We start from the raw sequence: 14,638 nt of genomic DNA, 5'->3' as shown, positions 1-14,638 counted from the left end.
AAAAAAAAAGGAACAATCCATCAATAGGCTAGACTTAAGTAATATCTAAAGTTTCCATTTTTGACATCCTCTCCCTCTCAAAACATTTCAAGATGATTCGATTGTTTGTTACTAAGATACCTACATATATAATATAACCATTCAAAAATAAATATATGCACGAAGAAAATTTTTGTAATCGTTAATACACGACTCAGTATATTTCTACGTTATTTTATTTCAATCATCTATCACTTTGGACGAAGCACAGCGCGAATTAGACTGCTGACTTGATATTGTATTAGTTATTTCCACGTGACGTATCTGTCCAATTAGAAGGCGCCTGTGGTCATCATTATCTTCAAATTTATTTTATTTATAAGTCATAAATCCAATTCGAATCATGGTTCGAAAGAAAATTTGAAGCATGAAGTTAAAATTGCAAGCAGCATAAAATGCGTAACATATTGCTTACCTTAAAATAAACTGTCTTCTAAAACAGACACTGTGTTTCTCCCCCTTCGAGAAAAAAAAAAACAAGTTTGAAGTTTTCAAGACACACGAGGAGGGGGGGGGGAATTCGTGCATTTGTTCCGCCTTTCATAGGCGATTTTTGTTATAATTATTACCATAGAATTCTTTTTCAAACATATACATGATTACCAAGACATAGTTCCTGAAGTCAGTTAGAGAGGCACCATGAAAAAAAAAAAAAAAAAAAAAAACTATGCGTAGAAATACAAACCATTGAATTTGAGAAAATAAGCTGTATAAAATCATTTTTGGATTAATTTATTTGATTTTAATAAATAGATCATGAAATTATTAGATTTAAAACCGAACTAAAAAATTATAATAATGGAATAAAAATTTTATTTTGTCCATTTTTAGGAAATAAATTGAGAAAAAATATATCTATTTGAATTATTTCAATAAAAATTTATCTAGTTTCAGAGTTATCTTCTTTCCTAGAGGCTTTGCAGAAAAGAAAACTTGTAGGGCCCCTCGCAATGTTAAGCGACGGCCCTGTAACAATAACATAAACAATCACCCAGTAACAATCGTGTTTTCTTATTTTAAACTGCACAAAGATGGCTAAAAAGCTGTTTAAACATTATTAAAAATGTAATTTTTTTTTTAAAAGATAAATGAATTATAATTTTTTTTCGGAACAGACTTTTGGAAGTAACATATTATTTTTATAACAAAAATGATTCAATAACAGGTACAAAATACCTGTTCCAGAAATTATTAAGCAAAGATTCTCTCGCCAATGTGTGCCAAGATTATTGTCAACAAAACTATTTATTCCACACCGTTTTCCGAAGCAACTTACTCTCGTAACCATAGTAACCGCAAGGACGTTTTCTGGCTAGACATGTCTGAAAAAGCTTTCCTGGATGCGGCGCATAACTAAGATTTTATTCTTCAAATGTAAATAAGAAAACCTCGTCGTGCAACAAGAACTATTTTAACTTTCTTCCTGACGATTAAGTTTGTGTTAACCATCAACGAGTGTCGATTTCGTAAGTAGTTCCGATTTTTAACTAAATAAGTTTTAAATTAGTACAGTATAGTTCTTCTTTTTTTATTTAGCTAATACTTTCCTAATACTTTAGATATAATATTTACTACATTAAAATTTCGAAGTGCTCATTTGAGTAATCATTTTTTTGACGCTCTCGATTCTATTACAAATCCACCAGTTTCCATCTTTTTTCGGCAATTATTACTCCACATTTTATAATGAGTTTTTTAAATCCATATGTTTTTTCATACTAACGACACTCATATATTTACGATACACTAAATACGTTCGCATCTGTTCATTTTTTGACAAGTCGATTCCACCATTGTTTTTTAATCGATTTTTCGTCATTTATACAGATTTCCATACTAGTTTTGAAATTCAGATATTTTTCATACCATATTGTTAAGATAAGTAAAATTCGAATTGCTCATATGAGTAATCATTTCACGACGTCTTACGCACTAGAATTGCGTTGTTTTCATGATAAATTCGTGTCGTGTTTTAATCATGGTGTTCGGTAGTTATTGATTATTAAATTAATATTTTTTTTTAAATCCTTATATTTATTTAAGGATATTATTAAAATATCCCAAATTCAAATCACGCCTTTGAGTTTTTACTTTTTGACCCGATGATACCATCATTTTTTCGGCAGTTGCTGATTCTGATTTTCGTATGGTTTTTAAAATCACGATATTTTTAATACGATACTATTTATTACAACGCACGAATTTAAAATCACGCATTTCAGTAATCACTTTTTGAGTTAAAATCGTCTTAAATTTACATTTTTTTTGATGAGATATTTTTCTCCAGTTGTTTTTGCCACAGATTTCATAATTTTTGCATGTTCATGCTGTGTGCGACTTCAAAAAAGGAAAGAAACGAGCGATTTTCGTTTTTGAATGATAGAATATCTTATCTCTTATAATATTAAGATACTATATTTATTTAATCTATACATAATAATAAACGCAGCTGTGTGTGTGTCTGTAATCACAATATATCTCCCCAGAAGCCTCGCCCAGGCACGAAACTCGGCACATAATTGTGTTTTGACATAATGAAGAAGTATTTTTTTTCTTTTTCAAAAATTTGGATTAGTTTTTTAGTTATCAGTCATTTTGTAAGAAAATCTATGCTTTTTCTTCTTCAAAGAGCCATATTCAGAAAACTATTAAAAAATGCATATACTTTTCTCCACTCTTATAAACGTATGCTAATGCGAACCTTACAATTGAAATATAAATTTTCGACAACTTAAACTAATGATATACGAAGGAATTAATAATTTAATTGTAAGGTTCGCATTAGTTTAAGGGGATAAAAGTTTAACTTTTGTATTAAAAATGTGGCAACATATTCGATACGTAAATAGAACGCTTCGCTTTGATTTATTTGTCGCTGTGCATAATTGTTATAATAAGTTTTTTTTTCTTCTTTCCACGCTCTATTTTTTTTTCTTAAGCGAAGACGATAATTTTTGTAGTGATATAGAAATAGAAATTGATACCATAAAAATTATATAGAAATAGAAATTGATACCATAAAAAATTAATTCGTTTTCATGTTCTTTTCATGTATTTAGCATTTTAGTTTTTTTCTTCTTAAGCGTTGTAGCTATATAAAATAGGAATTTAATTATTTTTGAAGGAACGATCACACTTACCTTGGATCTCTTTGGTTTTTCTATTCTTTATTTTAACAGTTTTTATTAAATGTAATTAGTTATTTTCAGAAAAGTTTCAGTTTGCAGGTAAGCACTTAGATTTTAATATTGAAGTTTCATGATTTGCTTTCATAGTAATTAATGTTCTAAAGTATTCGTTGACTTCTTAAAAACCCGATTACTGACATGGCAGAACCGCCTTCCAAAAAACTTTGTATTTTGTCAAAGAAAAAGATATTAAGAGATTCTCAAAGAAGAAGGGCCCAAGAAACGTCTGTGGAACGTGAAAGACGGATGGAACATGACCAAATTTTGACAAGCAATTCTAGAGCCCAAGAAGTATCAGAGAAACGTCAAAGAAGATTAGAAGAGAATCGTCTCTCAACTAGCAGTGCTAGGGCCCGAGAAACACCTGAGCAACGTCAAAGAAAATTGGAAGAGGATCGTGTCTCAACTAGCAATGCTAGGGCCCGAGAAACACCTGAGGAACGTCAAAGAAGATTGGAAGAGGATCGTGTCTCAATTAGCAATGCTAGGGTCCGAGAAATATCAGAGAAACGTCAAAGAAGATTGGAAGAGGATCGTGTCTCTACTATCAGTGCTAGGGCCCAAGGATATGAAGACAAAATTGCAGGACAAGACCACTTTAATTGTCCACTAATCTTCAGATTTCCTGCTATGTTTTAAAAAACTTTATTTGTGAAAAACTTTAGAGTGGCGGACAGCTGGCCGCCTTAGGCGGCTAGTATTATATAAAACTGTTATATTAATATTATATTTACTTATATAAAACGTTTTGTTTTACTTCTCATAAATTTTACAGAAGTGGCAAATTGATGCAAAACTTCTCCAAAACGAAATGCAATTAATAATTTTAGAAAATTTATACTTTTAAAAAATTAGATTTTTTTAAGAAAAATTATAGAATATTTAAATACCATTTTTAATCAATTGAATAGGATTAAAAGAATATGTAGTAGTGTTTATTTATCCAAAAAACAAGTAGATAAACTGTTTCAAAATTTGATAAAAAAACAATGAATCCCCAGCTATAGAAATTAAATTCTATATAAAATCACTGAGTTAATTGTATATTATTTTAAATAAATTTACTAAAAAATTTACTAACTTAATTTACTTAATTTATGTAATTTTTACCATGTGCAAATCTATTTCGGGATCGTCCGTGGCTAAAATTATGTGCAAAATTGGTAATTCATGTTTCCTTCTCTTTTCTTTTTCTTTTCTTAAATAAAACTTAATTTTCTAAAATTATTAACTGTCAACTTTAACTATCTAGTTAATTACCTTTAACTATCCAGTATAATATTACCTTGCGCACAACCATTTACGGGCCCATCCTTGGTAATTAACAAATCAAATGCACTTCAGTATTGCAGAAATACGCACTATAAAACAAAACCCCTTTCTTTACGCTTTTACCTCAATTTGCGCTTCTGTTTTCATATTTTGTAATCTGCAATCTTGTTACGAAAATATTTTAAATCATTCTTGAAAAATTTCCCGTTCATGTAAGTTCATTTAAATTTGCTACTCACTGTATAGGTTTCATTTTATGTTTTATTCTGTTTTTTTTTCTTTATATTTTATTTTCTGTTTTTACGTGATATTTTTACTTATTGTGTTCTATTTTATTTATCGTAAGTTTTTTGTAAATCCTTTTTGAGTGCTCCTCACACTATTGTATTGATATAATTTGCTTTGGCTTTACTGATACAATATTAGAAAGCACTCCTCTTTGCGGATATAATCGTGTGAGCTGATGAAAAGATTATATCTTTTATTTTCCGGATTTTTATAATCTTTTTTTTCCTTTTCTAGGATTTTTTTTTCTTTCCGGATTTTTATTATTTATTATTATTATTTTTCTTTTCCATTGTTCTGTAGTTTTAACATGTTTTCTCAACATGCTGAACTGACTCACTTAGGATTTATGAAGAAATGCAAATTTTTATGAAAACAAATTTTTTTTGTCTTATGTTTTTTTCTTTTTAATATAAAAATAAATAAAAGACACAAAAATTAGAATAGTAAATATTTTGTATAAAAAATTAGAGTAAAAATTATTTAGTAAAATTAAACTTAATTTTGGAGTAATTTAAAATTAACTATAAAATTGTTTTGAAATTTGAAAAGAAATGCGCTGGAATAGTAGGATTTATATTATTTTTTTTTGTACTACGCATAATTGGAAAAAATTAAAAATTATTTTTTCTTAATTTTGTATTGAATCGTATTGTTCATCTAAGAAAAAAAAATCTTATTGAAATATCTTTTAACATAAAAAGTTTCAAGCCATTTTATAAGTAGTTTTCGTACTTTTCAAAAGAGAACTGAAAATGATAAGAGGTTTTCTACAAATTTTACTATGTATTTTAAATGTTTATTTTTATTTAAATTTTTATTATGTATATTTTTATTACGCATTATTCATGTAGTATTTTCATTAGTTGCCAAATGCGTTTCACTATAAAATTATGAAAAAATAATTTTAAATTTTTTCCACACATACGCCCTACAAGAAACTACATTTAAATACTCATATGTTGCGCATTTTTTAATAATTTCTTTTCAAATTTTGAAACACTTAGTTTGTAATTAATTTTATACTGCTCCAAAAATTTTGTTTCATTTTGTTGAATATTTTTTAATTTATAGCAAAAAAAAAAACTAGTTTTTATGAAAATGTTTTATATTTTCACAAATATTTCAACTAAATTTAAGCAATGTCGAATCCCGCAGTGGACTGATCGTTAAGACACGGTTCCCAGCAGATCACCGAAGTCAAGCATCACTGGCTGCTGTCAGTGTGCGGGTGGGTGACCGATTGGATCAGTCTGCGTAGGGACAGAGAGTGTGCGATATGGGTCTTCGTTAAACTGTTCTACCGTAAAGTGCTCGATTTCGCGTGCAGGTCGTCTTGCTACCGTCGTGGGTGACATGCCCTCTGCAGAGGATCAAAATTGTGATGGCATGTCGTCGAATCATCCTCAGGGATGTTTCCCAGACCGTCGCCAATAGCTCTTTGTGCAGTTCCAGTGCGACGTAAATGAACAACGACAACAGCAAGTAATGTCGAAATGCTTTTTTTAAAATTAAAGCTAGCCAAGTAGTCGTTTCATGAACTAACAAAAATCAGGTAACTATAACATATACCCTTTAAAAAGATGAGTCCCTAAAATATTTTTTTCCAACTACAGCACTGATAACGCAAGGTTATTTTAGAGAAATGAATGACAACAAAAACAATGATTTAGAGGTTAAATGCATGAGAAAACGAACACTATAGTATTTTCATTCTTTAATTATGTTTCTATAATTACAGATAGATTTCTTATTAAATCTCTTTATTATAGCTTATTTTGAAAATCTTTCAAGACTTCGAGGAAAATCCATCATTACAGTCTCAAAGAAGGAGAGAAGTGATTTCTAACACAGCAATTTTATGCAATTTATGTAAATTTTTTCATGAAAAAAGAACTAGGTCCTATTGTTTTTTGTTTCCTGTTTGTCTTCCATTTCTACTAGATGCATTTACCTACAAGTTAGTATAGTTATTTCATTTATTTTTATTTATTTATTTTTTGTGCGACGACACCGTTTTGAGATAAGCTAAATATAAAAAGTTGGAGTTTGGATTTTTTAAAGTTTCAATAGCTACATCTATAGCTAAAGTATCTACTAAAAGCATTAATATTCTAGGAAATAATCAAGATTATGGGTTAGAAATCTTGTCCTAATAGTGACCTTTAATATTCAGCCTAGAAATTATAGGGGTGTTGTTGTTTAATTAAGATTTTCAGGGCAGAAAATGAGCAGAAACTGAATTTTTCACTAAATTTGACACAGCATAACTCTGAAAAGCAACAATGCCCCATGGAAACGAGTGCATGCCCGTAACTCTAGGCAGCGATATACTAATAAAATAATATAACAAAAGAAAACTTTGGGATGTTATTGATTTCTTCAGATAAACCCCTTAAAATATATTTGTATATCACTTTTAAGGAAACGACCTATTTCTTTTAAATTTTCTACAGAGGAGGGAAAAAAATTTTAGGAGCTCAAATTTACTTAGTATTTACTTTTCACAACTTACATCAATACAAAAAAAAATCAAGTTAATAAAAAAAATACTGTCAAAATTTCAGATTCTTATCTGATTTTGAAATTAATGGCTCCAGTCAGAAGGAGAAAATTTTAAAATTCAAACTTATAAGTTTATGAAACCATCATTTATTGTTTTACAAAACTGATACGTCATAAAAAGAGGGATTTAGATATAATACGGTTCTTTGACTCTTTTAAACTCATTAAGTAATGACGCAAGTTTTTGAAATATTTTAGTGCAACAAATGACTTGGGAATAACATTGCAATTCTCAAACACTTTTCAGTAGATTTGAGAAACCTAAGCTAGCACTCATTTATTTTTTTCGTTGAAACCACGAAAAGGAACCAAAAATCTTTTTAAAATTATGGTCGTAATCTAGACTTCACCTGGTTAACTCAATTATGCCTAGACACAAAACACTTAGTGGAATAAAATGGTAGTACAGTCGGCAAAAAAAAAAAGATATCACCCTGAATAACTTTTGTTCTAATGATCGGATTTTCACGATTTAAGTGTCAATCTTAATGGTTTCTGGGGGTGACCTCAAATATGCTAATTAATTAGTGCTAACTATTAATTAAGTTACGAAATCAGACACAAAAACGTACTTTCTCTGAATAAACATGCATTTTTTTTTACATATTTGGAATCCTGTCCCTTAAAATAGGGGGGGTAGACAAAATTTCGAAAAAAATGGGTTGTAAATTAGGTCGCAATAAGGATTTATATATCTGGCGATGGTTTAAAAATATGCCAAATTACCTCGCCATAGAAGGGGAAATAATTTATAACAACCATAAAGAAATGAATGAATGACAAGATGGGAAAAGATAGTGCTTCTCGTTGCTAAGCAACCAAAAGAATTTTTCGCGTTGCTTTCTGGGCTTTTTTTTTTTTTTTTTTTAAATCTCCTTTAAAAAGGAAATTTAAATAAATTAATAAATTATTTTTGATTCTCCAAGATTATAGAATCTTTAACTTTTTATCTGACATTATTTATTTTTTTAAAGCTGTTTTAATGTAATTTGTAGGACAGTTTTGAATTAAAACCAATTTTCATAAGCTATCATAAATTTATGAAGAGTTGTAGGGTTAAATGCTTTTGCCCCTCACTTCGAGTTTCTTAGGAAAGGAAAAAAAAGTGATCAAGCAAAGGTGGACCTGAAAAAAGATAGCTATTCTGATGCATAATCGCAAAATTTTATAGAAATCACGGTATTTATTTTCGATAAAATTGTAAAACTTAATAAAGTTTATATGGCATTTTAAAAGCATTTTGATATATATATATATATATATATATATATATATATATATATATATATATATATATATATATATATATATATATATATATATATATATATATATATATATATATATATATATTATAATAAATAAAAACAAAAAAAAAACACGAAGAAAATTACGAGTTGATGTTATTTACACACTCCTTTCGTTAGTTCTTTAAAAAACATGATTAAAAGAAAATTAGGTTTATAATACCCTTAATTAAACAAGAGTAACAATTGTTACAGTTTTTACAATACTTTTTCAACTCTGACACTCTTTTCATGAGATAACTTCTTTTCCCAACGATTTTGTCCCTTTTTTTTGTTAATTGAAACCAGCTTATGCATTCTTGTAATTTTTACATTTTATCTTTGAAATTTCAATCTCGAAAGACATGCATGAAGTGACGCCTAGTTCAAAGAATCTAAGTTAAATAGTTGTAAGGCCGATTATTACGAAAACAATTAACTACTCTGGTTCAATGAAACAATTACAGTAAAACTTGTGTAAGTTGATCACTTCATGTGCATTGTTTTAGTGGCCAACGTAGACAAGTGGTCAACTTATAGAAGGGGTGGGACATTGTTTACTTTTTCGTTTCCTACATGTTGCTATACATTTAAATTTTTTTTTTTTCTTGACTTAAAAATTTGATTTAGCAAATGGCCAAATGAATATCTCAAGAAATGTGTTTAAACCTAAACGAACTTCAATTTGTTGCACAGAAATAATTTTAATATTTAACTAACTTTTCTAAAAAAATTATTTTCTTAGTTATGCATGTGAAGTGTTTAATAAAAATAATTTCTTAAAATATCAGAACACGAAAACATTGAAAACTTTAACAAAACAAAATTATTTTAACACTTCAAAATTTATTCTGTTATTACTACACATATAAGCCTATTTTCTCACTATTGCAACTGGAAGAGCAACTTTTCAACTAACACACCTGTTTTCAATGAATGGTCAAAAGCTGAGTCCCTACAGTTTCCCCAGATGGTCAACTCACAAAAGGGTTTAGATTAGCTTTTTACACTATTTCACCAAACAAGAGAAATATTAACATACATTGCAAAATGACAGAAACTTTTCTGAATTTTTTTTTTCTGGTCAACTTATGAGGGTTTTAGAATAGAATTTCATAATACTCCTAGACAAAATTAACTTATTTCAGTGGTCAACATACAAGATAGACAGGTGGTCAAGTTACAAAGGTTTTGCTTCTTTATTATGTAGGAAAATTTCCGTTCTTGATAATTGAGGTCAACTTATTCAGATGTAAAACTTACAAGTGTGGTCAACTTGGCAGGTTTCACTGTATAAATAAATCATTAATATTCTTGTTTTTTTATTACGAAATATTAGGAATTTGTTTACATAATTTCTTCAAAACGTGTGTTAAAACTATTATTATAAGTTATTTAAGAAGAAGAAAGTCAAATGGAGTAAAAGAACAATTTTTGAGATGATGATTCTAAAAATAGCACGTTTTTCTAATCTTTTTACAAATTTTTATTTTAGTAGTTGTTTAACAAAACAAGGCATATCAAACATTTTCCTGATATAGCAATATTTTTTTGAACTGTGCAAAAGTTGAGAAATCATACAAACAACTTTTAAAGCAAATATTTTCAACTTTTTAAGGCAAAAGGGTTAGCGCACAAGATTTTCTTTGAATGTTGAATTAAAATTGCATGCCCATAGTTTTTTTTTTCATTTAAAAAACAAAACAATCTGTTAAATTTTTCCCCTGTGCGCACATACGCATTTACTATTCATTACTCGAATAAATAAGAAGCAATAAAAAAAAAAAATTAATAATTTATCTTCATTTTTCGTAAACAATAGTATTTTTAGTAAATAGTCAGCTGTTCTGCTTCGAATGATATTGTGTGTGATCAGTAGAATATTTTTAATTTCTTAACAAGATTTAATTCTCAGATAGCTGGCAATAATTCTAAGTTTTCTTTCAATAAGAACTTAGCAATAATTTAAAAAGTAATTTTATTTTAAAGAAAAACATAAATTAAAGTACTTAAACGATTGATTAATATATTATTGGACCAAAATATACATAATAGAATTTAAAAAAAATTGCATTAAAATTCAATAAAAAAGTTAGAAAAATAATTCTGCGAAACACGCACAGACAGGTAATTTACAAATTTATTTTAAGATTAAGGCGATATATAAGATGTAAAGAAGTTTTAAAAAACTCTACTCTAAACTCAGCTGCACGACAGCCCATGGAGGGCCAAGGCCTACTGTGCCCATCTCAGTTTTCTGGACCTAGGGCTCTGGGGTGCAGGAGCAGATGTTCCGTTCAGGTGGTCAGCCGAACGCGGAACCCCCAGTGTTTAGTTCCCAATCATGCTTGGTACTTATTCATCGACCCACTGAAGGGATGAAAGGCTGAGTCAGCATTGCCCGGCCCGAGGAACGACAGCGCGAAGCGCTACCGCTCAGCCACCGGGCGAAGTTTTAAGATGATTAAAAATGTTGACTACGCATTCGTATTAATAATTATAAAATATATATTCAAGAAATTGATAAATATATTATTCCAAATCTATGCATACGTATGTATATTATTGAAATTGTATCAGTTATTGAAAAAGAAAATCAAAAATTAAAAAATAATCACATTAAGTAAGCACAATCTGGTGCATAATCATATTCTATCAGAAGCACGCCTTTATAAAACTAGACATTCGTTGAATAAAGTGTTTTTTATTCAAAATGCTTTATTTATAATTTCTTTACTAAATTACAAATAAATTATTAAATGACTAAAAAGAAACATCGTATTTTATAGTTTGAAAGAAATAAAAATAAAAGGATTAGCAAACGATTATTAGCGAAAAAAATATGAATGAAATTTTACACTACGCGCGAGAAGTCAAGTTCCTCGCAAGTTTATCACATTTTAATATTAATCGCCCCATTTAATCATTTTTTTATTGTCGCCAAATTATTTTTTCAAAAATAATTAATTTTAATTTTTTTCAGCTTCTAATAAATAAAAACAGTTGAAACTTTAGATTTTTGTATTGAAAAATATGTAGATTATTATGGTATAAAAAAATTCATACCTTATAATTCAAAATTTTTTCATCCTCAATTTAATTAAATAATAAAAAATAATTAATAATTACTAAAAATTATTTTTTTCATGAAATTATCTTTGGGTAAATGAGTTTTATGAGTGGGCGCAATTTTCTTCAAATTGCTTCATTAGTTTTGAAAATATGACTAAAAACGTAAAAAGTGAAATTAACATTAACGGGTACGAACTTTGGATCGCTCTCCTGGCCAAACTATGGGGACCATATTTCCCAGATTGCGGCTACCCCCTATATTTTGAAGCTTAGAAATCCAAATATGTAAAAAAAAATACATGTTTATTCAGAGAAAGTACGTTTTTGTGTCTGATTTCGTAACTTAATTAATAGTTAGCACTAATTAATTAGCATATTTGAGGTCACCCCCGGGAACCATTAAGATCGACGCTTAGATCGTGAAAATCCGATCATTAGAACAAAAGTTATTCAGGGTGATATCTTTTTTTTTTTGCGGACTGTACATATCCTGTTTATACAAAGTAGATATTTCATTCTGTTGCCTACCACTTTAGCTTTAAAAGAGCACTGCAGGTTAACTAATGACCACACATCAATATTTATATTCCAAGTAAATAGTGGTAGATCGAGCTACCTTGTTTTTGAAAAATAAATCTCAACCATAACATCTCTTTACTGCCACTTTTTTTTCTTTTTTAAGGAAAGGGACCGTGTTTCTGAACATTTGGACGTTACACAGATCACTTCGAAGCGAACTCTTAGAAATTATTTTTTTAAAAAAAACTGGTAGTAATTTGCAAGAAATTCCATTTTAATTTTATCAATCATTTTTAAAACAGTAGTCACGATCGTTTTTAAATATGTTTGCTTAAAAATTATTTTAAATATTTAATAATGATAGTTTCAAGTAAGTTAAATTCCCAAGTTGACAATCAGTTTTTTTAAGTAGATACGCAGCCAGTTACCAAATTATATTTCTCACTGGTAGAATGATTTCAAGCTTATGTATTTTTGTTTTGTTTATTAAATTAGATTTCAAATAGTGTTATAATCACCACCTGTAAATAATTCAAACTTGCGTACAAAAAGTTCGTTAGATATGGTTATTCCTAGATATTTGTCAATTATATTTTTTTCTCTTTCAAATATTTTTTTAAAAAAGTGGTATATGAAGTGGTTAAGGTTCATTTTTAAGTTTGATGTTTTGCTCAACCAATAACACGTGAGTATAAAGTCATGAGATTAAAATATTCGTTTTCTTTGGGAAGGAAGCAGATTTATTGTACACTCATCAAAAGAATCGAAACACCCTGAAATACTTTTAATCTAATGATCGGATTTTCACGTTCCGGGACTCAATCTTAATGGTTTAAAGCTCAAATATGCTAATTCGTTAGTGCAAACGATATTTTAAGTTATGAAATCCGGCAATTAGACAAACTTTTCATGAATAAGCATTGCTTCTTTCAACGCCTCCCGTAACTGAAAGTCTCCACATGATTTTTTGTAGGTAGTCCGATCAGATCACTAAGGCAACGTTTTACCAAAAGAGCCATTTAATACAAAATCTTGTAAAAATAAGAAAGTGGTAGCAAATATATGTTAAAAAAGTTTGTTTAATTTATGAATATGATTGGCTTGATATTTTTGTGAAAAATTTCTTTCAATTACCTTTAGAATTGAATTCGGGTTCATGCACACGGTTCGTTTTTTAAATGGACTGCGCAGAAAACTGTGTGGAGGCCTTCTGATGGAGGAGGCGATGAGCAGCCGCTATCTGGGAAATACTGTCCCAAATAGTTAGTCAGAAGGGCAGTCAAAAGTTTAATGTGAATTTTACTTCCTTACTAATTCATATACTTTTACTTAACATCCTTTTAATGTGAGTTTTACTTTTTTCGTATTTCGTCCTATCTCGAGAATTTTTCAAGCGCATTGAAAAAATTTTGCCTTTAATTTTAAAATTCGTTTATCTGAAGTTCTATTCGTTTATGTACCTGCATGCAAAAAATAATTTTTAAGAACATCTTTTGCTACTTTATTTATCAGTGGTTAAAATTTTTTGAATTGCAAGTTATGCAAATGTTTACAGAATTTTAAAAAATGTCATTTTGTATGGCAAAATATAAAATTGGAATTTAATTGGTCGAATAATTTTTGAGAAATCAAATTTTTAAAAAGCAGATGTATAAAACTCTGTGTTGGGTATTTATTTTTTAGTGGAACCCCTACTTTATAAATACAGCTCAATAATAACTCACAATATATTATTAAAGGAAAGAATACTATTTATTATGAAGATGTTTTGGCATCTGAATTTGTTTTTGGTTTGTGCGCAAACTAAAAATGAATAAAATTTGCTAAATTATGCTTTTTAAAAAACTATTATATGCAGTGAGAAAGGTATCAGAAAAGCGTACTTTTAAATCCCTAAATTTGGTTCTTTTTTTAATTTCGATTGAAAATTTTGATAAATAGTTAAAGAATTTTTTTAAAAAAATCATTTCTATTTCCTAATTTTTTGTTTCAGAAAAAAAGGAGTGTTTTTAATTTTGCGATTTCTACTTTCAATGACATTCTACTTTAATAATTTCATTGAAATAAATCGAAATATTAAAAAAAAATGTGTTACATACCTGCCAACTTTTAATCCCTTCCATTATCATTTTTACCAGTGGTATTAAAATGAAATTAAGACTTCAATTTTAAGCAAACAAATACGTTGCATTTGAGAAATCTTAATTTAACAACCATGATGCTGGATATTCTGTTTAGTTGTATTCTGGAAGGTCCTATATATCTTCGAAGTTGTAGTATGGACAAACATGATAGTAACGCATATTAATATATGTGCTTAATTTTTGTAAGAATAGTGGTGATCAAAATCATCTAAAAATTAAGTTTATAAAAGAAAAAATAGTATATACTTACTACCACTTTAAATATGAA

The 14,638-nt window shown here is 28.5% G+C and overlaps 1 protein-coding gene across 1 annotated transcript in view; it reads left to right on the top strand.

Moving 5' to 3' along the window:
* The first annotated feature begins 1,265 nt into the window (after window positions 1-1,265).
* LOC107453190 (uncharacterized) overlaps window positions 1,266-14,638 on the top strand; it is a 143,444-nt gene continuing 130,071 nt past the window's right edge. The window contains exons 1-2 of the mRNA XM_087163391.1: window positions 1,266-1,505; window positions 6,557-6,744. Coding sequence (XP_087019517.1) covers window positions 6,729-6,744 — 16 coding nt within the window. The 5' untranslated portion in view covers window positions 1,266-1,505; window positions 6,557-6,728. The remainder of the gene's footprint in view (window positions 1,506-6,556; window positions 6,745-14,638) is intronic.

Source organism: Parasteatoda tepidariorum, chromosome 5 (genome assembly GCF_982258835.1).
Source record: "Parasteatoda tepidariorum strain Cologne lab strain chromosome 5, Ptep-v5.0, whole genome shotgun sequence".
NCBI classification, from domain to species: Eukaryota; Metazoa; Arthropoda; class Arachnida; order Araneae; family Theridiidae; genus Parasteatoda; species Parasteatoda tepidariorum.
This window is presented reverse-complemented; position numbering and strand designations above follow the sequence as displayed.